The sequence below is a fragment of the Diabrotica undecimpunctata genome, chromosome 5, assembly GCF_040954645.1.
Source record: "Diabrotica undecimpunctata isolate CICGRU chromosome 5, icDiaUnde3, whole genome shotgun sequence".
NCBI classification, from domain to species: domain Eukaryota; kingdom Metazoa; phylum Arthropoda; class Insecta; order Coleoptera; family Chrysomelidae; genus Diabrotica; species Diabrotica undecimpunctata.
The window spans coordinates 107,816,309-107,843,432 of NC_092807.1; the positions used below are offsets into that span (position 1 = coordinate 107,816,309).

A 27,124-nucleotide genomic window follows, 5' to 3' on the forward strand; every position below is an offset into this window, starting at 1 on the left:
TGGAATAATATGAAAAATGATATTAAAAACTTTATAAAAACCTGTGAATCTTGTCAGAAAAATAAACTCGTTAGAAAAAAATTCGTAAAGCCCATGGAGATAACAACAACAAGCTCAAATCCATTAGAAAAAATATTTTTAGATATAGTAGGTCCTTTACCTTTAACCGAGTCAGGTAATAAGTTCATATTAACATTACAAGATGACTTAACAAAATTTTCTCAAGCTTATGCAATTCCGAATCATGAAACCAAGACTATCGCTGAAAATCTGGTTCGTGGATTTATTTGCAAGTTTGGAAAACCCGATATAATAGTTACTGATCAAGGCCGAGATTTTACTTCCAAATTATTTTCTCAAATCGCCAAGCTTTTTAAAATCAGACATATAAATTGTACTGCTTATCATCCAGAATCAAATGCTGCATTAGAAAGGAGTCACGCTACTTTAGCAGACTACCTTAAACATTATATTAAAGCTGATCAATCCGATTGGGACGAATGGCTGGATTTTGCTATGTTTTCATATAATACAACTAATCATACTTCAACCAAATTCACACCATATGAACTAATATTTGGATATACACCTAATCTACCTAGCAGTATAATACGACCAGTAGAACTCAAATATACATATGAAGATTATTTAGATAATTTAACACTTAAGCTTAGAAAATCTCATGAGTTAGCAAAAACGAATCTATTAGAATCTAAAGTAGTCAGTAAAAAATATTATGACCAAAAGATTAATGACACCGTTTTCTTAGAAGGACAATTAGTATATCTCCAAAATGAGCAAACAAAGAAGGGTCAAACCAAAAAACTTACACAAAATTATAATGGACCTTATAAAATTCTAGAGATAAATTCTCCTGTCAATTGCACAATTTTAGTAAATAAAAAACCAATAAAAGTTCACATGAATAGATTGAAACATGCTTTTGTTTCAGGTATGCAATAATATGGCTGACAAATAGTGAACAAATTCACAAGAAATATACCAATACTCCTATCAACAAATCACCTGGAATCTATTACGAACACATAAAAAATGTTCAATTTATTGAAACTCATTGGAACATATTAAGTCATATTCCTTTACAACCTTTTACAGACAAATTAAATTTTGTAGATCTCACCTATCAAAAAACATTAAGACTGTGTCAAAACAAACCAGTTCTTATTGAATTACGATTATGCGATACTTCACTAAAACTCTTAGGACAAATCATACCTAGACTCTTTCAAGATGAACAAACTTTAAAAAACATAATTCTGCATGAACATTTTAGACCAAAACGCGCTCTATTTAATGCAATTGGATCTGTTTTCAGGACCTTATTCGGTACCTTAGACAGTGATGATGCTGAAAATTTCAATAATGCTATTAACAAAGCTGAAAGTAACGAAAATCATCTTCTTGATTTACTAAAACAACAAATTCATGTAGTAAAAGCCACGATTGCAAATTTTAATAACTCTATTACAAATCTAGACCGAAACAAAGTGATTTTTGATAAAAATTTTGAATCAATTACCAATTACACAGATAAAATGAATAATAAATATTTTAATTTAGATTTAAAACAAAAAATTGAAGAACATTTTACCTTACTAACTTTCTTTATAACAGAATTACAACAAGAATATTCTACTTTAATAAACGTTATTCTATTTGCAAGAAATAATAACCTTCATCCTTCTGTTATAACACCTGAGCAACTAATTCAAGAATTATCTAAAACGGTAACGCATTTACCTAGTACATCGACTTATCCATTTCCATTGACTATCGATTATGCTCATAAATATTTCGATATCATTTTACTTAAATATATATATTTTGATAACAAGATTTTAATTACGGTTAGTATACCTTTGGTTAGTAATACTCCTTATTCTCTTTTTAAACTAATATCTCTTCCTATAATTCATCCAACATTAAAGAGACTTACCTTTATTCTTCCATCTGTCAAATATCTTGTTCTTTCAGAAAATAGAAACATTTATGTTACTATTGATACATTAGAAGACTGTTATTCATTAGATGAAGAAAAACTTATTTGCAAAAATCCTGATACTTTCCGATTTACACACACTAATCCAATTTGTGAAACTGAATTGTTAACTTCAATAACAAACATACCATCTAGTTGCGATACTCGTATAATTCAAACAGAATATAAAATTTGGCATAAATTAAACAAACCAAATTCTTGGATATATGTTTTACCCAAACCAACAGATTTAACTTTAAGCTGTCAGACTAGTACGCCAATATCTATTGTTCTTTCAAACACAGGTATTTTTTCTACTTCGAATAATTGCAAAACTTACACCGGATCAACTATTTTGATATCTGTCTCAAATCCAAAAGAAAGTAATTTTCAGTCTATCATTCCAGACTTATCCCTTCCAGAAGTCTGTTGTGATGATATTAAGATAAATAATGAATCCAAATTACACCTTGTTCCCTTACAATTAAATAATCTCGATCGAGATGCATTAAATTTAGCAAGCCATAAACTAGATAATTTAGAGAAAATGACCTCAGAAACAAATATTAATTTTTCAGACACAATAAAAAATAGTTCTTATTTCACTTATGCAATCTTATTTTTGATAAAATGTATGTTACTTTATATTTTATACAGGATAATTAAATATTTTTACCGACGATTTCGTAGAAATCCGTCACATAGTTGTCAACAAATTACAAATTGTTTAACACTAAATATATGTCAAAGTAAACGAAAACATGTACATGAGACAGATTTAAGTATAGATTGTAAACATAATAAAGACAATAATTATAGTGAATCCAAAAAGTGTGAAGAGACTAGTTTCACAGAGACTACACCGATAAGACGAAGTGAAAGACTATCGAGACTAAAAGAAACTATTTAAATGTGTTAAAATAAAATAATAATGTATACAAATGTTTTATACCATTTAAATGAAAATTCATTTTACAATTATTTTCATTCTTACAAAAGGAGGTGTAATGTACCTACCTACTCACATGTAAGATAATTAAAGTATCTATGTATTTCTATATAGTTTTTAGTCACCTGGTATATGTTATTTACAATTATGAAAAGTTCTCATGTATAATCACTAATAATTATTTGCTGTTAGAAATCAGAATCAATACTCTTCATAAATATTTTCCTATTTAGAATAAATAAGTTTCGCTAGTTTATTTACCTAATACTTCGTATCTATGGAATAATAATAATTTATTTCTCTTATTTCTTTGTTCGATAAGCTATCCGTATTTGCTATTTTAATATTAATATTTGAGTCCAATCTCTTGTACTCAAATCCATCCAGAAACATCGTTAAATAATTGTAGATAACAGAACTTATATATTCATAGTTTTAAGAAATAACAAGCAGAGTGTAATTTTCATCCTCTAATATAATAAATTTATACATGTCAATATATTCTGTTTAATTCCAAAACAAAGAGTTAGTCCGGAGAAGAAATAAACGCATAGTATTCCATAACAACTATATCGTGATTATCATGTGTTTATTTTCATTTGTAGCAAAGTAGTTCGCCAATCAATTATAAATCCTGATTGGGATTTCCAAAAAATGGGAATCGGTGGTTTAAGCAACGAGTTCAACGCCATATTTAGACGTGCTTTCGCTTCAAGAGTATTTCCCCCTGAACTAGTGGAGCAGCTTGGATGTAAACACGTAAAAGGTGAGATTCATAATTATTTTGCTTCTTTTATATTACGTAAATATTAGAAAATACAGCATTTTTAAAACTATGACAGTTTCTTCTACTTCAAATAGTTTTTCCAATTCTAAAGGATATATAAAACGTCTTCCTATATTAAACCTTAGGAGTTTGTTCTTGTCCGATCGTTAAGCTTAAGTCGTATTGGTAACATTGACTGCCAGCTATCTCGCTATTTAAAGGTTCTTCCTGTTTTTCTGTCTGTGTCTGGTGTTTTTAAATCCCTTGCTATTCGGGCTAGTCTCTCATTTCTTCTGTAGAATAAAGTCAAGATAAATCTAGCTTACCTGCTTACTTTGCATGTTCGGATCACTTAAAGTACCACTTTGATACTATTAAGTCAAGGATAGTGCATTCTTGTTTCAAATACTTACAAATCAATATGTGCTCAGGATTTTTATTTTCTCCATGGTAACATCTGTGATCCTCTGAATCCTTGGTGGTTAACAGTATTATAAGCAGCAATTAAGTCAACGTAAGCGACTCAGTGTTTTTTTCTGTAGTTTTTTCTGTTTTCGATTGCATTTTCTCCTAGTCTTTCATTGTATTTTCTTATGTCTTACAAAGTTCTGTTTTTTGTATTCTCTGTCTCTGTTCTCTCTCTCTAATATATATATATATATATATATATATATATATATATATATATATATATATATATATATATATATATATATATATATATATATATATATATATCTCCAAGAGGCGTCAAGAGACCAAGAAGACGTGACGTCCAAATTTAAGATGGGACTATGACATAAGGAAACAAGCCGGTACAACATGGCACAGAAAAGCGAATAGAAGATCGTGGGCAGAAATGAAGGACTGTGTAAGGGAGGCTACTCCATAATCGGTAGAATACGCTGATAATGATGATCTTACCACACATGTGTGTGTACGTTCGTTTGATATTTTTTGACTGTGACTTTTAGAATAAAATTGGTTGAAATAATTGAACTTTCTGGGGTTTTCTATCTAGAATAATAAAATACTTTATTGTTGTTCAAACGTTTTGGCGAGTTACCATTATATAAAATTTAAAAAATAAAAAAAAATGTTAAGCCTATTCAAACTTTACATTTAAAATGTCAATATACATAAATGTTACTTCGTTCAGCACAGTGACTATGCGAATACCGACTCGTAGAAAAAGGCGTCGCTGTGGCCTCCTTAAATTACGATGTTTTCGATGGCTCTAGATAATGGGATGATATGGCCAATCAAAGTGAAATGCTCCAAGCTCTAACACAATGTAGAATAGATCACCGATACATATCCCTCATCACATACATCTATTAGCATGCTACAACCTGTGTAAGACTTAATGAAGATACTGGGACCTTTTGTATTGAAAGAGGCGTTCGGCAAGGAGACAATATGTCTCCTAAATTATTTACAACTTTGCTAGAATACGCTTGTAAAACAACAGATTGGAACGAAAAGGGCATCAATGTTGATGGAAAATTTTTAAATAACTTTAAATTTGTAGATGATATCTTATTCTTATTGCAGACAGCTTTGATCAGGCACAGATAATGCTCCAAGAACTCCATACTGCCACAAAAAGAGTTGGTCTTAAAATAAATTTTTCAAAAACACAATTTATGACAAATTTAGTCCACAACAAAAACATCTCAGTAGAAGACAAAGATATTTAGCCAGTTGACTCCTATAAATACTTGAACCATGCGATCAGAATAAGTCGAGACAATCAAACAATCGAGCTCAAAAGAAGAATAAACCTCTCTTGGGCTGCGTTTGGAAAGATGAAGGATATTTTTAGGTCTAAGATTCCAATGTGTCTGAAAAGAAAAGTATTTAATCAGTGTATTTTGCCAGTGATGACCTACGGCGCAGAAACCCGAACACTCACAAGAACAACAGTGAGTAAACTACAAGTTGCGGAAAGGGCAATGGAGAGAATAATGTTAGGGATTTTTCTACGTGATAGAATACCCAATGCAAAAGATCAGGAGTAGTAGACGTTATTGAAAGGATAACAACACTAAAGTGGAACTGGGCAGGTCATGTAGCAAGATCAGTTGATGACCGGTGGACAAAAAGAATTTTGGAATGGAGACCCCGAATACAAGCTAACAGAAATGCAGTGGACGTTAGAGGCTAGTTGATGATGATGATATAATGGGATGTCTTACTACTGATCGACGAAAATGAGAATATAAAACAAATCTAAGGAAAAAATCAGTAAAGCTTGTATAAAGTGAAAATTTTAATAAAAAGTTTATAGTTTTACGTATCTATGTTACTTACTTTGAAGGCGAAATTTAAAATTTGTGTTAATTATTGCGTTGTAGGTATCTTGCTCTATGGTCCACCAGGTACTGGTAAAACTCTCATGGCGAGACAAATCGGCAATATGTTAAATGCGCGGGAACCTAAAATCGTGAACGGTCCCCAAATTTTGGACAAATACGTTGGTGAATCCGAAGCTAATGTCAGAAGACTATTTGCAGAGGCAGAAGAAGAAGAAAAAAAGGTAAGTATATTGGGCTACTAGTGAGTTAGTCATATAGTGGTGTGCTCTCTTATTTTTTAGTCCGGTCCCAACAGTGGTCTTCACATCATCATCTTTGACGAGATTGATGCGATTTGTAAACAGAGAGGATCTGTTGCTGGAAACACAGGTGTTCATGATACAGTTGTTAACCAGCTTCTATCCAAAATTGACGGTGTCGAGCAGTTAAATAATATTTTAGTTATTGGTAAGTAAATTTAAAAACTTTGATATTTTTATGTTTTTTTAACAAAGTTTGTGATATTATTCTGCATAAATAATTTTAATTTCTAGAACTGTTGATGATAGTAGTGTTAATAATAAGATTAAAATACATGTATATTTTTTGAAATATATTTTTTCATAGGTATGACAAACAGAAGAGATATGATAGACGAAGCTCTACTTAGACCTGGTAGGTTGGAAGTGCAAGTAGAAATTAGTCTACCAAATGAAGAAGGGCGAGTGCAAATTCTTGAAATTCATACATCCAGGATGAAACAGTACAAAAAAATAAGCTCTGATGTTGATATAAAGGTGGGTATATTGCAATAACAAATTAATTAAAAGAAAAATGCATAATGTGAAATTACAATCAAAAAGAAAATAGATACCACGATATTATCATAGTTATATTCCAGTTTCTTTCACGGATATATCTTACCAATTTATCCTCAACTTGCTCATCTGCACATCTAAATTGTTATTCTGGCAATAATTGTGTTTAGACCGTGTTGAATATTTAGCACTTATCTGGCACATTTCCACCTTCTGGTTCTATAGAATGTAAGAATTTACTGCCTACAATTTTGATTCTCGATTATAAAACTTAATAGTCTTGAGGTTTCTCTCACATAAAAATTGTTGCATTTAACAGTATTTTATAGATTCAGTTGTTTGGTCTCTCCCGTATGTTGTTTGGTTTGGTTTTGGACAGAATAGATCCATATATAACGTTCTAGGCAGACAAACGATGTATGTATGTTGTAGACTAAAATCTCCCACGGCGTAACTCTTTTTAAACTGCGGTCTGAAACCGATTGCGCTTCCAACTGTTTTGTGATCTGGGCAACTTAAATACACGAGAATTCGACCATGAGGCGATCTGACTAATTGGTTTCCAATATATACCTATATACCTATACAAGCCGCTCGAGAAAGTTTTACTATTCTAGACCGCCATTAGTCTGGTCACCTCACATTAAATATTTTCTGGTTATGTGAGAATTTTGTAAAACCAAAACTGGTTTTAAACTTTTAACATTAACAAAAATTTTCAGGAACTGGCAACATTGACGAAAAACTTTTCTGGTGCTGAAATAGAAGGTTTGGTGAGAGCTGCTCAGTCGACTGCAATGAATCGACTGATAAAGGCCTCTAGCAAAGTAGAGGTAGACCCTGAGGCAATGGAAAAATTGTTAGTTAACCGTGGGGACTTTATGCATGCTTTGGAAAACGACATCAAACCAGTAAGTTTATTTTAAATATACATAAACTATATAAAATTAAAATTTTCAACCTACAAACATACAACCTACGTTAATAAATATTTATAAAAGGTAAGCTAGGTAGATAATTACACTAAATTAATTTTAAAATTCGTACAATATGGAATAATTATTAATTACACAATTACAAGCTTTATAAGTATAAACCTGAAGTTACTCTCATTTAGAGGCTACGGTTTTGCAGCTACTTGAAATACATACCCTTTGAGTATTACATTTATTAATTTGTTAAACTGTACAATAACTATTTATATTGTCTATATTTCTAAGCTGAAAATTTAAGTTAAAATATCCACTCCACTAATTTGGTTCTTATCAGACCCTTCCTGCAGCAGTGATGTATTTTTGTGTTTTATTAGGCATGTCGCGAATTATGGCCTGTGATTGGCGCCACATTTGACAGCTACCAAAATGTTGTCTTTCTGATTTTTATAAACATTCCCGTAAAAACAGTACACCACTGGCAAACTGGAAACTTGTAGACGTGTCCGCTCTAGTCAACACTTTGAAAAGTAAATGCTCCTTCCTGGGCTTTTATATACGAGGTGTGTTCAAAAAATACCCGGAATTTTTAAATTTCGCGGGTTTGGAGAGTCTAATCGTCAATTTTTTTTTTATTTTGTAGGTATACATGCTCCTAAAGTAAAAAAAATTGCAGCTATATTAATTGTTTACCTTGTCTGTGGTATTCGCCAAGGTTCGACGGTTTTTATGAGTTCGATAATTTCCATTTGTTTAAAAAAATTAATTAAAGAATTTGTATTTTTTGTGTAAAAAATAAACGAAAGTTCAACAAAGTGTGTGAAATGTTAACAAAGGCCTATGGTAAACATTCTATGAAAAAAGTTTTTACTAGTTAGATAGGCATTTCCAAGATGGTTGTGAAGACATTGAAGATGATGAACCCCCTGGACGCCCCAGCACATCAAGAACCGATGAAAACGTAAAGAAGTGACAGAAATGATTATGAATTACCGCGGAATCACAATCAGAGAAGTCGTTCATGAGGTTGGCATATCAATTGCATATCATGCCATGACATTTTTCAAATGTTTTGGGTATGAAACGTTTTTTAGCAAAATTTGTTCCAAAATTGTTGAATTTTGAACAAAAATAGCTCCGAATGGAAGTTGCTCAGGAGTCGCTAAATGGTGTAAACGACGACCCAGATTTGCTCAAAAGGGTTATAACATGTGACGAAACATGGGTTGATGGATATGACGTCAAAACTAAAGTTCAATCGTCTCAGTGGAGGCATTCTGGTTCGCCAAGACTTTGATTCTAATGTTCTTTGTTCAAAGGTTCTTTGATTTTAATGGAATGAATTTATACCACGTGGTCAAACGGTCAATAAAGAGTACTACCTACAGGTTCAACGCCGTTTGCGTGAAGCAATCCAAAAAAAGAAAAAAAATTGTGGAAAAACTACTCATGGCTTTTTCATCATGGCTATAATGCACCAGCTCACACTTTACTGCTTGTTTGTAAATTTTTGACCACAAACAATACTGTAATGATGCAGCAGCCTCCATATTTACCGGACATGGCTCCGTGTGACTTCTGTATCTGTAGAGTAGGGAGGGCGAGTTAAGTTTCACAGCACTTAGGCCAAAATTGACCCATTGTGCATCCTCCCAGGGAGCTGTCACCCTTAGCTCATTGTCAATCCTGCCAATTCTAGGAAGGTGGACAAGTCACCAGGAGACATCTCTCTTATGTGGGCAGGTGTGGGCCAGGACTCGCCGAACGCGTACTCTCGTATTAACGATAACTCTGGGCATTCACATAGGACATGCTCTACAGTTTCGTCTTCTCGTTCACACTTCCTACATAGAGGTGTGTCTGCTAGCCCCAGTGTATGGAGGTGTTTGCTTAGTTGACAATGACCAGTTAAAAACCAACTGCCAAACGTAGGTTTTTCCTGGTCATTCCCAAGTACTTCTTAGATGTTGACTCTTCAAGGTTACTTAGTGTTACCCTGGCAAGTTTACATCCTTTCCCGTCTTTCCATCTTTTTACGGTTTGCGAATGGGTGTGACATTTGACAATTTCCGCGATTGTTGTAGTTGACCAACCAAAAAGATCCCCAGGTCCTAAGAGTCTTAGGCCTGCCGCCTTCCTAGCTAATTGGTCAGCAATGCGGTTGCCTTTATTCCTATTGTGTCCTTTAACCCACCTCAGAATGATGGTATTACCATCCGAAGCTTGGGTTAGTGACTTGTGACCATCGAGCAAAAAGACAAAAGAGGGAATGTAAAGGTAGTGGGGGCAAAAATATTGTTAGACAGGAAGTGCCATCTTGAGAGGCCAAATTAAACAAGGAAAGAGAGTCTTTCCTTGTTTAAGAAATCAAATTTAGTTGGGTTATGTTATTATTTGTCCCAACTGTCACATGAAATCTTATTTATATTGAAGTTTTTTAACAATTGTTTCACATTTTAGACTGTTATCGTAAATATTTAATTAAAATTTTCTCGTCTAAGACACATTCTGAAAACTATTTTATAGCTACTGTTAATAAGTGTCGGAAAATTTAAATTGACGCATTCGCATTTCTGGATATGTCCGCCATCAGAGGCCACTTTTTTGGTCGCCTTTTCATAACAATTAGATTCCCTCTTTTGTCTTTTTGCTCGATGCTTGTGCCACTCCATTACTAAACCTGATGTGACACGTGGTCTATTCAAGGTTAGTAGCGCTTGTCTGCTATCTGTGCAGATGATTATAGTTTTACCTGCTATACCTTTTTGGGTTATCTCTTTTGCGGCTATGGAGGTACCAGTTAGTTCTGTCTGAACTACGCTGGCATTTTTGCCCATACCCCACTTTATTCTTAGGTTCAGTGATCTGGAGTATATCCCGCATCCTGAGCCTTCTTTCATTTTGGAGCCATCGGTGTATATGCAATAGGCATTTGCCACGTTTGTCTCCATATACAGTCCTGTTTCAATTTTGTAGGGTTTGTTAAAGACAAACTTTGGTTCAATTGAGTCGCAGCCTGCCTGTAGAAGTGGTAACGCATCCAACTCTTCTCGCCAGAAACGAGTTCTCAATTGTCCCATTCCTACATCAAGGTTTGCACCAGCTGAGCGCAGTCGCATCATTGTCACTAGCGCCACCTCTTTGACATATATATCTAGAGGCGTGATGCCAATGATCAACTCCATTGCAGCAGTTGGTGTTGTTTTCATGGCACCTGTTATATTTCCGTGTGACTTTTTCCTGTTCCAAAAATAAAGAAAACTTTTAAAGGCCGTCGTTTCACAACCTAGATGACATTAAAAGCGTATTGCTAATAGAACTAAAATCTATCTCAAAGATCGAGTTTGAGAAGTGTGTCATCTATTGGCAGAAACGTTGGCATAAGTGCATAATATCTTATGAGGACTACTTCGAAGGAGACAACATTAATGTGGACGAATAAATAAATATTTTTTTCAAAAAACGAAAATTCCGGATATTTTTTAAACACTCCTCCTAACTTGTATTATTATTGTTAATAGTTCCTCTTTAAGTAACATTGGAATCACTATTATTTATTTTGAAATAAACCAATTTACAATAGTTTATAAAAAAGTTTTGTTTTTTGAATTTAAACTGAATTAAAATACCACTTTAATTACATAAAAAGTGCACATTTGGCTAATGCAATCCTGGCAATTGTCAAAAGTGATCTCAATTGGATGCAATTAGTATAGACATGCCTAAAATACAAGACATACGTCATGACTGAAAGAAGGCTGAAAAAAACCGTATGAGAAAAAACTTTTTAGCTACTTAATAAAATTATTCCAAATCCTCGACTAATGAATGTAACTTTTTTAGGCTTTTGGTACAGCTCAAGAGATTATCAACCAATTCTTAATAAGAGGTATTATCAATTGGGGATCGCCTGTCACAGGTATTATGGAAGATGGCATGTTGTTCATTCAGCAAGCAAGAGCTACAGATACATCAGGTATTCCAATAAAGTTTAATATATTATGTTGACTTATGTACATTCTATTCCTCATTTTAACTGTTTTTATATCAATACAAAACAGGCTTTCTATTAAACTAGAATGCAGATTGCTCTGACATGTTGTGATATAAAGATTCCATACACTATTTTTCATAAATAATAAATTTATTTTGTAGGATTGGTGTCTGTACTTATCGAAGGTCCCCCAAATGCAGGCAAAACTGCTTTAGCCGCTCAATTGGCCAAAAATTCAGACTTCCCATTTGTCAAAGTGTGTTCACCTGAGGAAATGGTTGGTTACACGGAAACGGCAAAATGCTTAATGATTCGAAAGGTAAAAGTTTTTCTTGCTTAACTTGTACTGAAATTGTATACACGTATAAAATTAAAAATCTCTAGACACATGGGAATATATCTAGAATAGTAAATTGAACCTTTCAGATTAAAATGCTCTTGTGGGTATCATTAGATTGCTCCATTGGTAAAGTTTGTTTAGCAGTAAATGGTTGTCTTCAATTAGTACCGACTATAAACATCCTGGGTTAACCGATAATTTGTCAATCTTCATTTCTTAATGTTGATTTAATTGCGTACAATCCAAACTCATTATAATTTCTTTAATTCAGAAAAGGCTTATATTGACGAAACTGTACTGATAAGAGGGTTTTTCGATTCGATGGTAGTTCGCGACGGGTTTGCTAATCACCTTTTGAATTGAACTGAACACCAACCAGTATTTACATGAGTTCTTGATAAAATTTGTTTGTCTTTATGCATCACGAGAAATGTTTGTAGTATTACGGGAAAAGTAGTATTACTTATTTTATTCATTACGTTTTCTATCATTATGTGGCGTCCGTGGGATAATAACAATGGGGCTTCTTCTAGTGTTCCGGTAAAGAAGAAACATTTATCTGTAGATGCAAAGCAAATTGTAAAAACTATATACAGTATCTTACTTAAAAGAGAACTTGACACAACTTTCGCTACGAGTGAAATAGGCGATTTGACGAAAATACCTCTGACCACAGTAAAAAGAATTACATCATATCCCATAGAAACCAGAAAAAAACGTAAAGATAAGGACTTGATACGTCGAAAAGTCTATACCATGTACGAAGAGCAACGCATACCTATATTAAGAGCTCTGAAGCAACGGCTCAATGTTGACGAAACCCAAATAAACTGTAGCCTCACCAGCTTATGGACAATTTTGAAAAGTATGGGCTTTTGATATTGTATAATTGACAAAAGACAAGTAATTATGGAATCTTATAGATTACAAAAATGGCGTTATGAGTATATAACTTCGATAAGAAAATTCCGTTCTGAAAATCATCCGATTGTTTACCTCGACGAGACATGGTTTGACACACATTCAACGCGACCTAAAGGATTTGCCGGTTCCTCCGGTAAATATAAGACAAAAGCTCCGTCAAATAAAGGGCAAAGAATAACGATTTTACCTGCTGGATCAGAAAATGGTTAGGTTGCAAATGCTCTGTGGCTTTTTGCAAATAATAAAGACTCCAGCGTCGACTACCATGAAGATACAACGGCGTCAACGGCAGAACTTTTTGAAGAATGATTCAAAAATAATCTTATGCCAAACATTCCTCAGAATAGCGTGATAGTAATGGACAATGCAACCTATCACAGTCGCCAACTTAGTAAGGTTCCAAACTCGAATAATACTAAATTGGAAAGTCAAAATTACATGGAGACGAATGTATTTTGAAGAATATTACACCAAACACGAGCTTTTAGAAGTGTTTAAGGCATTTTCTATAAAAAAAAAGTATATGTTTGTGATACATTGGTAGAGGAAATGGGGCATACAGTGCTGCGGCTTCCACCCTAGTATTATATGTTTAATCCCATGGAACATATGTGGCACGAATTGAAGTGTAACGTAAGGTCACAAAATATTTCTCCAACGTTAAGTAGTACTGTTGTAGAGTTAATAAGAAAATGTGTCAATGAGATTCTTCCAAGTAGTTGGAGAAATTCAGTCCGACACGTACTAAGTAAAGAAAATTCATATGTTCATGTAGATCATAATATAATTGAACCGATCATAATTAATTTAGATGAGGATAGCGATAGCGAAATAGAACTATGTGTGGAGTGATACTGTCGTCAAATCTACAGATGTTATGATTAAAAAAACGATTCTTTTCAGAACCATAAATTATTATTAATGTTTGTTTTTCTATTTAATTGATTTAATTTATTTTAAAACCCATTTGAAAACATTAATTTCGGGTATATAAGGCAAAGGAATATATTTTATATCCATTTTTTTGTTTTTGTCGTCGTAATTATTGTAAATGTTGTGGATCTTTTGCTTTATTATAGGAGTACCGTCTAGTTAGTGTTAATTGTGAAAAGACCAACTCTGTCTACCTAGTTTGTTTATCGCTCCGGACCGGTCTTAACAATGGGCCAAGTCAGATAAATTAAATAATATTTACGACCGCACTAATTGAAGTCAACCATTTTCTGCTAAACAAACTTTACTCCTTATCTTAATCTATAACTTACACACATATGACTTAATGGAACAGGATCAAAAAGCTTTAAAAAATGCCATACATGTCTCGATCACCTCTTAGACAGTTAATCAAAAACTTGTTTACATCTGCTCAAGAGATTTTTTAATTCAGATCCTTACCCTACTTTCTACCTGGCAGTAATCAGAATTCACACTTGCTCCTCTCTTCTTGATTAAAAAAAAACTATTATGAAAAAAAGAAGACATTTTTGAAATTAGAGCATCAAAAATATTTACAATTCGTTATTTCTCAAACACCAAATTTTTTCATTTTGTTCGGCTGTGTTATCATTCCTGTTCCATACCAAGCAAGTTAAGCATATAGTTTGTGAAATGTCACTTCATCTTATGTTATTTTTCCTATAATTGCTATACTAGTCGGTGCGTTTTGATTTAGTTTGAGTCTTCTTAGGAGTCTCTGTGATGACGGGTAGAACCAGAAACACGTGTTAGAGAATGGTAAGAGACTAAAATTAAATCGAAACGCAACCGTCTACGTATATTTATTTTTTTTACATATACTTTGTATTCCAGTTCTTCCTTTGACGGAATTTCCAGTTTTTTATTGACGCTTATAAAATGAAAGTATTTGCTTCGTTGTGTAGTTGTAGCAATCGTTGATTTAGCTGCTGATTCAACTGTTGATTCATCTGTTGTGTTAAATAGACTAATTCGGTAACAATATGATTATTGTAATGCATGACTCAATGTATAACTTCTTCCAAATAAACACGTTTTAGCATGTTTTTAGAAGAGATTATGTACATACAGACCAAACAAGCATCTACGGTTGCTAGTACTCTTTCTATTGATGTATTAAATAATTAAATATCCTTATGAAATAAAAATAATATACTAATATGAGCATTTTACATCTTTAGGTATATAGTCGACGGTATATAGAAAACCTATTTTATAAACTAAAACTAATGAATTATTTTTATTATTATAAGCAGAAATATGCTATTCTCTTGTTTAAATGTAAAGTGACCAGCAAGGAAAAATATTTTTTTAGACGCCGCCAATCATCAAATTCAAAATTTCCGAGAATTCATGATAGGCACGTGATTTTGGCTAGTTTTCACCACTTACAACGCGTGATTTTGGATGTATAATTTCATTTTTTGTTCGCTAGATTATAGCGATGCCTAATCGAAGATTCAGGATGGTAGTAAACAGCTGCAATTTATTCGAAGTTGGTGACATCACCGCCATTTAGAGTTCTATGTAATTCATCACAGGAGTGGGTTTCAAGACAGTATGATCATCATCATTGGTGCTACAGCCCTATAAAAGAGCCTCGACCTTCCCAAGTCTATTACGCCAGTCAGTTCTATCCATTGCCAATTGTTGCCAGTTTGCTGCGCCTATTTGTCTACCATCCTCATCTACACCATCCCTCCATCTGAGTTTTGGTCTACCCCTACTTCTACTTCCCACAGGTTGTGACATAAGGATTCTTCTAGGAGGGTTGTTCTGCTGTGATCTTGCCAGATGTCCTGCCCATCTTAGTCTTCCTATTTTTATAAAGGATACTACGTCTTTACCACCAAATATATGTTTATATCTGTGATATATCTCGTAGTTGTACCTCCTCCAAACACCATTTTCACAGATGCCACCAAATATTCTTCTCAGGATCCTTCGTTCAAATATAAGCAGGAGATTTTCATCTGCCTTGGAAATGGTCCATGTCTCCGACCCATATGTCAACACTGGTTGTATAAGGGTTTTGTATATGGTTATTTTTGTGTTTCTGCTTCTCATATGTCTACTCAGTCCAAAATAGCATTTGTTTGCTAGGATTATTCTTCGCTTGATTTCTTCCGTCATGACGTTCTCCTTGGTGATCAGGGAGCCAAAGTATGTGAATTTGTCCACCACTTCAAAGGTATGATACGGGATAAAAAACAAAATATTATTTGTTAAAATATTTCAGGATTAAATAAAAAAAAACCTAGTTATTTAAACGATTTCGTAAATATATATTTTGTTTCAGATATTTGATGACGCGTATCGGTCAACTCTAAGTTGTATTCTCGTAGATAATATTGAGAGGTTATTAGATTATGGTCCCATTGGCCCAAGATACTCAAATTTAACCTTACAGGCACTACTGGTGCTGTTAAAAAAACAACCACCACCTGGAAAGAAATTATTAATTCTGTGCACAACCAGTAGAAGGTAAATTTGGTTTTCATTTTCAACTTATCTATATTTATAGTTCTAGAATTCTTGATAGTTTAACAACAAGTTTTTAATGAAAGTTTTTTTTAATAAATTAAGTTATTATTAGTTATAAAAGCCAAGACTTTGTATTTTCTGTTATTTGATAGGTTATTTTCACAATATTATTCAGGTCTTGTTTTTTTTATATTTTTTTGACAACCCAAAAAATCTAAAAATCGGAAGATCTTCCTGACAACTTAATTGTACCTCTTCTTCCTAATCCCCCGTCGTGGGAAACTTTAAGTAATTTTTGTGATATATAAACAAACTCTAAAATGTGTTTATTATCGACCTCGGCGACGCAAAAGATTGAAAAATACTTTTTTGGTGTTTTAACTTGTACGATAGGAAACAGAAATACATGGAAAATATTCTTCGGTGTTTTAACATATACGAGGTGATTTCAATACATATCAAAGCATTTAAAAATGTTACAATTTTAATTTAATTTATTTTATTAAGAAGCACGCATAGCACTGAGTTTACTACCTCACGTAGTATGTGGTCGCGCGATCTTTCATTACATTTGATCGTTTCAGTCGTTTTTATTTGTGTTGCAAACTAAGAGAAGCTTATCAATATTGGTCTACCAACCTCCTTTGCCAACTTCATAAAATCAGCTTACTCTAGTCGATCAGTTTCCTTAAAGATAAATAAAGAAGTTTCGGAATCAAGAATATGTAGATCTGGATTACCACAAGGTAGTATCTTGAGCCCAATCCTCTACAGCCTGTACACAATGGACATAGAAAATGTTATATCACGTAAGTCCAAAATTATTCAATACGCCGATGATGTTGTTATTTACACCAGTAACAAATCAGAGGACAAATGTATATAAAATATCAACACTGAATTTATAGAAATCCAAAAATGCCTAGACAACATGGGACTTTCCATGTCCAATATATGTATTTTCAAAACCAATATATGTATTTTCTCTAGAAATAGAAACAACTATCAAAGGCCATTAAGAATAGGAAAATATAAACTCCGTATTAGCAACTCTGTAAAATATCTTGGCCTACATCTAGATAGAAAACTATTATGGAAGGACTGTATCCACCAAATCATCAAAAAAACAAGTAATTCTATAAATATTTTAAGAGCGTTTTGTAGGGCAAAGTGCTCCTCATAGTAGAAACTTTCACAGAAATACCTGACATTACAGATATACTTTATTCCAACCAACTCCCCCCGGTTCTAATTTACTCGCCTGAACAAATTTTTTCACGTGAAATTAGAATCTACTATTTTGAAAGTCAAAAAGTAGCAAGTTTCAATCAAACAAAGTTTAACGAAACAAAAAACAAATACTGGCCAAACTATGATTCTATATTCACTGATGGATCAAAGTCAAAAGAATATACCAGCTGTGCCTTTTACCATGTGGAAGAAAATACTGACAAAAAATTTATTCTAAAAAAGGAAGCTTCCATATACACTGCAGAATTAACAGCAATTGTGCAAGCCATGAAATACATACTCGGCTCTAACCACGACAAATTCATAATATGTACGGACAGCAAAAGTGCAGTAGATAAACTTAAAAAAGTAAACATAAATAGATCAGTTAATCATATTGAAGCAAATATCCTGTATTTACATAATGAGATCCACATCAAGAATAAAGTCGTCATATATCTATGGGTAAAGGGACACGCAGGTATAACAGGTAATGAAATAGTAGATACCTTAGCAAAAACAGCCCCAACATCAGGAGAAGAACTAAATCTTAAACTACGTCCGTCCGACCTATTCTTAAACCAAAGAAACAAAATAAATGAGATGTGGCAAAACCTACACAACGCTTCAACAACCGGAACAAACTTTTGTAAACACCAGCAAAGAATTCCCAGAAAACCATGGTTTCACAAAATACCAAACAGAAACTTTGTCGCCACAATAAATCGAGTACGTGCTAATCATGCACTAACACCTTATTATAAGCACAAAATGAAAATTACAGACGATCCACGGTGTAGTTGTGGTAAAATGGGTACATTAGTACATGTTTTACTTGAATGTCCAATAAATAATGTAAACATTAATAAACTATATAAAAACTTAATTCACTACAAGATAAACCTTCCAATAGACCTAAATTGTATTATTTTTTCAGGAAATAATGATATCCTTTATGTACTTCATCAACACATCATAAACTGTAAACTAAAACTGTAAAATTACTAACCAATTTTGTAAGAAATTCTGCGAAAGAAACTAAATGTAAAGCACACAAAGAGGGCTGAAACCTCCGAGGGGATGAACCGGGTTGACGCCCTAGCGCGGAAAAAAAAAAATTATAAACACCTTACACATTTTATATATTACTAACAAAACAAATGAATACATCATGCTCAGGTCCGATACTATGAAACATTTTACACAAATTAATGATTCAATCTAACATAGTCTGGCTAATTGGTTCTCGCTAAAGCCATAAATTCCACGAAAAAAAATTATTAGGTTTTATTGTATATACATTTTCGGTGTTTTAACTTGTAAGATAGGAAACAGAAATACATGGAAAATATTCTTCGGTGTTTTAACATATACGGGGTGATTTCAATACACATCAAAGCATTTAAAAATGCTACAATTTTAATTTATTTTATTAAGAAGCATGCATAGGACTGCGTTTACTACACCACGTAGTGTGTGGTCCCGCGATCTTTCATTACATTTGATCGATTCAGTCGTTTTATTTGTATTGCAAACTAAAGAAAACAAAGTTTAATTATTTTTATTTTATTTATTAATATTTGTATTTTTGTGTTGTATTTTTTGACACAGTTACATATTTTTTTAATGTTTTATGTAGAAAACGTAAGATGCAAAATGTACATACATACCATGGACTATTCTGATCATCCTAATAAAAGAAAATAATAATAATAATTATTATTTTTTCTTTTTCTCACTAAGAAGCACCTTCCCATATCGACCATTTTATCAATAAATATTCGTGGCCGGTATTAGGAGGTTTTACTGTATATATATATTTTCATTGTTGTCAATACTTATTTATGGATATATTATTTTATATTTAGGTAATGGATTTTGACAAGAGCTATGACCTTGTAAATAATAGGTAAACTTGTGTATTGTATCGGCATGACTCATAGCTCTTGCCAAAATCCATTACCTCTACTACGTATGGGAGCATTTAAACAGCTTTTGATTGATAATTTTCGGAGCTCTGTATGAAACAATTAATGGTACCATTATCAGGGTCGGAATCTTGTACGCTTTAGTATTATGTTTTTTACAGTGTTGATAGCTAATATGTTTTAGATAAAAGTTATTATACATTTTTAGACAAGTATTGGAAGAAATGGAGATGCTGTCAGCTTTTACCGCAGTATTGCATGTACCAAACTTATCAAAGGCGGAACATTTATTAAATGTATTAGAAGCTTCCGATGTTTTCTCAAATCAAGAACTAAAGCAGATAACTCATCAAGTTCATGGAAAACGGTATGTAAAAATATCCCTGTACGTCTATCGCTTATTAGTTACGTATATATTTAAACTTCATTCATTCATATTGTGAGTGATAAGCAGAGTATAATATGTATCATAGTTTACTTATCACAAAATAATACAAAATGTTATTTTCATGAAATTAATAGAAACAAATTAGAATTTGCTAGATAAGATTTGTGGAAAACAAAAAATATGTATTATAGAACATGTTGAATCCTCCAATTTATTTTTATGAACGGGTACAAAAAGATGTCTGTCGATTTCAAATCGTGCCTAAATGTTCCTCGACTTTTCAATTTCATGTTTTGACAGTTCAATAATTCATCGCATTTTTCTTTCTCTCAATACTCTTAAACAGTCTGTGGGAATAAATGGTGGAATACTATTAAGAATATATGCTTAGGTTCAGTCCTGTTGTATACATTCAAGTTAATACGCTTATATATACTTCTTTCTTCAGCTGTTACAGTTTTAGACACATAATTTATATATATATATATATATATATATATATATATATATATATATATATATATATATATATATATATATATTGCAATTAGCCAATTTTGGGGTTTTGTCCAATTTTTTAATGTCCTAAAGGACCCAGTTACTTCAAATTATATATAACCTGTAAAAATCATGATTTGATCTATTTTGCAGTCTATAAACTGGAGAAAATCCCCAAAAAACCGCTAAAAAACAGTTTTTTGGGTTTTTGAATGTGGAGCACCTGACAGAAAAATCCGAAAAAAAATCAGAAATTGAATATTTGATTAAGTACATAAAATAGAAAAAAAACTGGACTTACAGCCATCAAACAAAAGTTATACGCTTTTTTTGAATAAAAATGCATTTTTATGTTATGTACACTCATACTATGGAACTATAAAAAATACATAAGTTTTGTAAAAGCCTCAACTATGCATGTGCCTATGCCTCAAAAAAATAAAATCGAAAAAATGCGTTTTTAGTGGCGGGGTATGGGGAGTGTGCCAAAATTGCACTGAGTCTTATTTTTTAATCACATAGAATGTACAAAATGAAACAAATTGAATGTTGTGAGAGAGGGCATTTGCCTATCTTTATACTTACTATTCTTATTAAGGAAATATTTACAGCGGCCAAAGATACAGCGAGTTAATGTTGAAAAATCATTAAAATTTATTTTTCGCATTTTTACATGGTCCGCCAATGGACCTCGAAAACATAAAGAATAACCAAAATTAGTCATTCACCCATCATGGTCGCTTTTTTTGATTTCTAAGCTTCAAATTGGGGGTGTGCTGCTCCCCCAATTACCTAGAGTTTAAAAATGTAATTAAATTACATTAATTAGTTAATCAGTGACTAAAAATGGTTTTAATTTGTGAAGGAAATAAACATAAATTTATATTAACAAAATACACAATATAAATAAGCTGTTAAACCGGCCCATCGTTGCCAAATGTACAACAGCACGGCTTGAGAAGTAGAGTTGGCATTATTTAGTATTATATTAACTTTCTTTTTTTTTTAACTTATTTAGGATATTCATCGGTGTCAAGAAACTACTAGCATTGATTGACATGGCTAGACAGACAGACGAAAGAATCCGTGTTATCAAATTCATATCGAAGCTGGAAGAAGATGGCGCCTTAGAAGACCCTGGAATGGCCTAGGATAACTTGTTAGAAACATTCCAAGAATAAACAATGACGTGATAGCTAATTTTAACAATTTCCAAATGAAGGTATTATTTGTATCTTCTACTATTAATTTAAGTTGCTCGGAACTTCGACAGTAGAGTCCAAATTTTGATTATTCTTTAATACGAAACGGTTAAATGAGATCGTTTTTAGTCCACAAATATGACGCTTACATTATTGACCAGCGAAACCCAAAGGCAAATTATGGTCTCGAGCATCGAAATTTTGCAGAGACCATTCGAAATTATTTCTTTTAATGTACAACGTTGATGTTGCAACGATACCTATCGTCGAAATGTAGTTATTTCTTCCTGTATACGCACTGTATTTCTTTTCTGCGCATCTTCAGAGCACCAAGTTACATTTGCAACTAAAAAATTAGTGGCAATTAAATTTCTCTCTTTATATACTATTTATTTTTAAAGTTCATTGTATGCCTTATTGTTAATCGCCATTTTAATTCACGAGTTCGTTACAAAACTTTTCCGTCGACCGTACTTTTCAGAAATAAAAATATCTTAGTTTAAATTTTTATTTACTTAACGATAAATAATGACATACAATGACAGACAGTACTTACAGCGGTTACTTCATTTTAAATAATTTTTTAGTGGGAATATAAATAGGTATGTTTGGTTGCCTACACCACAGGTAACTGCCAATCACAGAGCGTTAAATGTGGTTAAATTAATTTATACAAGCAATGTATGTTGTATTGCCTATAATGAAATCGTTCATTAATAGAAAATCATTCATTAATAGGGGTCATTAATCAATGATTTTGAGGGTGTTAAAATTAATCATAAATGGACGGTCGACGGAAAAATTATTTTAATTATTTCAACTTACATACGGCATATTTTTAATGAAATAAAATTTATAGAAACAATTTGATACTTAAAAAACGATAGTTAACATTTAATATCATTAAAAAATTAGTACGCCAATTCATATTTAATTTGTGGAAGGCAAATGATACTTAGGAACTCTTCTCCTGTTAGCAATACTGCTATGGTGTTTTTTTTTACCATCAAGTTTTTAGACACTTATCTGCTGTGATAAGTGCCTAAAAACTTATTATCATTACCAACATATTAAACGTATATCCGATAACATCGTACTTAGTGGCCTTCATGCCAATCTCAAAAGCCAAAAAACAAATAGTCATGGAGAAACCTCAATATAGGCAACTAACTTTACTACAGTGCAATTTGTTTGGTTCTATTATATTAAAAATTTTATTTTTATCTTATAATAATTTATTATTATATTTTGAAGTTTATTATATAAAATATATTAACAATATATTTTATATAATAAAATAAAAAGCTCTATCAAACGAGCTTATCGTAATGCCGCACTATCTCGGTATCTGCTCGAAAATGTTAACGTCGTTAAATATTGAATGACGTGCCATTAATTTTAACACTTGAAAGTTGGAGGGGCCAATTTGTTGCCATTTGAAGTTATTGTAATTTTTTTGGTGGGGCAATAGTAAGTTCATATTTTATGACTTATTTAACACAACAACAACACAACAATATTGTTTACTAAATTTATTAATGGTTTTGCTAACAAACCTACCATAGAAGTCTGAAAAGACCAAACTGGCCCTGTGTCAGTTATCATCGTTTTCTCGGAAATTCGACGATTCTTTCTTTCAACTTTCTGTCAGATGGGTAAAATTATATTTAAGCTTGAGAATTAGGTTTTGAGAACTATGTTTGAGAGAAAAATTTTATTAAAAATCCTTTATAAAAGGTATATAAGTTAAAAACCCCAATCGGGCTATATTATGTCAAAACGTTTTCGGAATCCATGTTCCATTATCAGTGCACTAGGTGGGTATACATGTATTGAGCCACTAAATATGTGGGTAAAAACCCGTTAAAAATTGTGTTTTAAAATTTGGTTTACATTATATTGTGATAAATTCTATGATGTTAAAGTTACCAGTGGATTTGGTAACATGGCGACGTACGACTCCACGTGAAGTTGCTGGTCCTGAGACGATGTGTCTACGAGGACCTGATGAAAGACCTGACAAGTTGTTTTCATCAGGTCCTCGTAGACACATCGTCTCAGGACCAGCAACTTCACGTGGAGTCGTACGTCGCGATGTTACTAAATCCACTGGTAACTTTAACATCATAGAATTTATCACAATATAATGTAAACCAAATTTTAAAACACAATTTTTAACGGGTTTTTACCCACATATTTAGTGGCTCAATACATGTATACCCACCTAGTGCACTGATAATGGAACATGGATTCCGAAAACGTTTTGTCTGCATGACATAGCCCGTTTGGGTTTTTAATTTATATATACCTTTTATAAAGGATTTTTAATAAAATTTTTTGTTGTATATGGTATACAGCCAAACTACAGGAACTTAGATTCCTTGTGGATTTTATGTTTGAGAGCTTTTAGCACTCGAAACTGCTAACCAAATGTATATATTTGTGTGTCTTTGACCTATTTAGCTTAAATGCATGATCTTATACCTATTTTATTACCTTATAGATATGTATCGTCATTGTACGACTAAAAATGAACTGCATTTATGCGTTTTAAGACGGTGATTTCACTAGTCCTCTTCACACAACCCGTAAAATCGGTCGAGAATGTAGCAATATGTAGTAAAACAATTAGTCAATTGCACACTTAGTAGAAGTGTTCAGAATGTAGTTGGTTAACTAATATTTTTTTCGAGAACATCCAAGCTTTTTGGAGTGTGATGATCACATTGAAGTTACAATCTTCTGAAGTACTGATTTGAGATTATATAAAAGCAAAATGTCATTGGAAATTGCAATTTTATACAACTCTTAAGTTTGTTTATAAACCGTAAAAGTACGACATACTATCGTTGCGATATTACTAAAACACAGGTTCGTCAAAAGGTGCTCTTATTTCAAACTTTATACTAATAATGCATAAACTTCATAATATCGCACATTGATAATAAGACTGACACTATACAAAAAATGTAGTTTTCGAGTATCAAGTATTTAAAAGTCTAATGAGCATTTACAATTAAATTTCTTGCAGAACATGTTCAATAACACTATTATGTCGTCTTCATATAAATGTTTAGTGACTGTATTATAGGTTAAGAATAAAAAAGGTGTTTTTTTTTGGTTTTTTATTAAAAAATAAAATTAAAATTGGTAACATTTTAAAAAATTCTGTATAGTGCCACTATTCCATATACATACATATGTTCCGTGTTTGTGTGGATGCGTGTGATAAACTTATTTACCACGGAAATCAAAATAAAAATTATAGAATCGAATAAAACGTAGGAAAAAGTGTTAATCATATTTATTTTGTAAAACGTCATTAATTCTCGAAGGGACGGTATTTTTTGTATATGTATCGCGGTCCGATGCAAATGGTGTCTCAATGATTACTGAAAACTAAAACTCAACACAGAACACCCGTTCTTTGTTTTTAAAAGCCAGGCCATAAACTTTTATTATCGGGCTGGTCGTTATATTATATTTCGTTTCCCATAAATGCAACGCACTCAAAATGTATAATTAAAGTGTCGAGCATATCTAATATCTGTAGTAAATAAACATATTGAAAAAACACATTTCTATTTCTTATGTATACTAAGTGACATAGAAATCCGAACACCCAGTTTAAATGATTTTATTTTAATAAAATTTTGTATGAGTACTTAATAAAGCATAATAAGTAAATGATTAAAATTTCAAAATGATTACATTGCTTTAAAGCCCTTTTACCTTTAATAATGTGTTAATGCACCCCGATGTGTTACGCATTCTCTAACGTGCCTAGGCATGCTTCTGATCAGGTGGTCATTGTCCTTTTGTGATATCTCATTCAAGGCAACCATCAACTCATCTTGAAGTGCTTGTAGAGTCTGAGGAGGACGTTACAAATTGAGCAATCTCCTACCCATCATATCCCACATGTGCTCAATTGGGGATAAGTTAACACATCTTGGTGGCCATGCTAACAATGTGACATCATTATATTGAAAGAAGTCTATTGTGACTCTTGCAACATGTGGTCGGGTATTATCTTGTTGGAAAGTTGGATTTTTCAGGGTGTCAAGATAGGGTAAAAGGTGGGGTTCTAGAACTTCTTGGATATAACGCTGCGCGTTCATGTTACCTCCGATGAAAATTAAAGGTGACCTGGAACCATAAGCTATAGCACTCCAAACCATAACTCCAACAGTGTGATGAACATGTCTTTCAACAAAAAACTGTGGATTCCTCCTTTCACCACGTCGCCTTCTAGCCCTCTCTCAATCATCGTGCATGCCTAAACAAAATCGAGACTCGTCACTAAAGACAATACTGTTCCATTCCTGATTCCAGAGTGATTGTTCTCTGTACCACTGAAGACGATTACGGCGGTGTTCTGGAGTTAAAGGGAGGACCCAGTGTGGTCAGTATGAAAATAGGCCACAACTTCTCATTTGTCGGTAAACACTTCGCATGCCAATAGGTCTTCCGTGTTCTGCAAACCATTCATTTGCAGTGGAACTGGTAGTGGAGAAACAGTCTCCTAAGGCCAATAATCTTAGGCGGCGATCTTCGCGGTCTGTTGTTCTACAGCGGCGTCCAGTGCCCCTTGCTCTTTGCGTATGGCCTTCTTGAAGCCATGCCTGACAATACCTAACCACGGTATCTACACTTCTTTGCACTCTAACTGCAACTTCTCGAAAAGAAAGTCCAGGTTCCCAAAGTCCCATTATACGGCCCCTACCAAACTCAGAAGTTGACGAAATCATTACAGGTCTCCGTACTCTAGGCATCGTAACCAATCGTAAAGAATGTCAAGAACCACAATCCGCCAAATTTGGATATTTACTGTGGCTGAAATATTCATTTTTAGATTGTTAGTGACTTTAATAACAAAAAGTATAAAAACCGGAATCTCCAACTGATAAGGCTAAAAACATTATCACTTGTTTTTTTTCACTAAGATAAATAAATTACACCAAATTTTATTGAAATAAAATCATTTAAACTGGGTGTTCTGTTCGGATTTCTATGTCACTTAGTATATATAAACCATTTGCGAAAATGTAAATTTTAATATGAAATTGTTTTATTTAATTTTTGATTACAAAAATTTAATTCGTAATTAGCTTGTCGCTATACATATTGCGTGCGGTTAAACATTATTATTAATTAATGGCACTAAAGGGTAAATTAATACTATACACAGAGAAAAAAGCATAGTTATAATTACAATTTACTTCAGTCACATTAAGTGTACTTCAGTCTTTTGCGGTACATAAATCATCATAACAAAAAATAAAATGAGACATTTTCTTAACTTTGTAAATTAAATGACAAATTTACAAAATTATATTCACCTAGAAACAAAAAATATTTTAACAAAGACTACCTATTTAATAGAGCTCTCTAAAATAT

The 27,124-nt window shown here is 32.7% G+C and overlaps 1 protein-coding gene across 2 annotated transcripts in view; it reads left to right on the forward strand.

Moving 5' to 3' along the window:
• Positions 1-27,124, forward strand: part of LOC140441669 (vesicle-fusing ATPase 1-like) — a 72,301-nt gene that overhangs the window by 30,747 nt on the left and 14,430 nt on the right. Inside the window, exons 6-15 of one of the 2 annotated variants that reach the window (XR_011951022.1) lie at positions 3,554-3,714; positions 6,072-6,253; positions 6,314-6,479; positions 6,639-6,808; positions 7,552-7,740; positions 11,605-11,737; positions 11,917-12,074; positions 16,294-16,478; positions 19,845-20,003; positions 21,541-21,744. Coding sequence is in view for 1 of the 2 variants with exons in the window: in XM_072532536.1 (XP_072388637.1) it covers positions 3,554-3,714; positions 6,072-6,253; positions 6,314-6,479; positions 6,639-6,808; positions 7,552-7,740; positions 11,605-11,737; positions 11,917-12,074; positions 16,294-16,478; positions 19,845-20,003; positions 21,541-21,673 (1,636 nt within the window). In the remaining variant the exon portion in view is untranslated. Of the gene's footprint in view, positions 1-3,553; positions 3,715-6,071; positions 6,254-6,313; positions 6,480-6,638; positions 6,809-7,551; positions 7,741-11,604; positions 11,738-11,916; positions 12,075-16,293; positions 16,479-19,844; positions 20,004-21,540; positions 23,588-27,124 lie in introns of those variants that run through there. The other variant, XM_072532536.1, reaches the window with a different exon arrangement.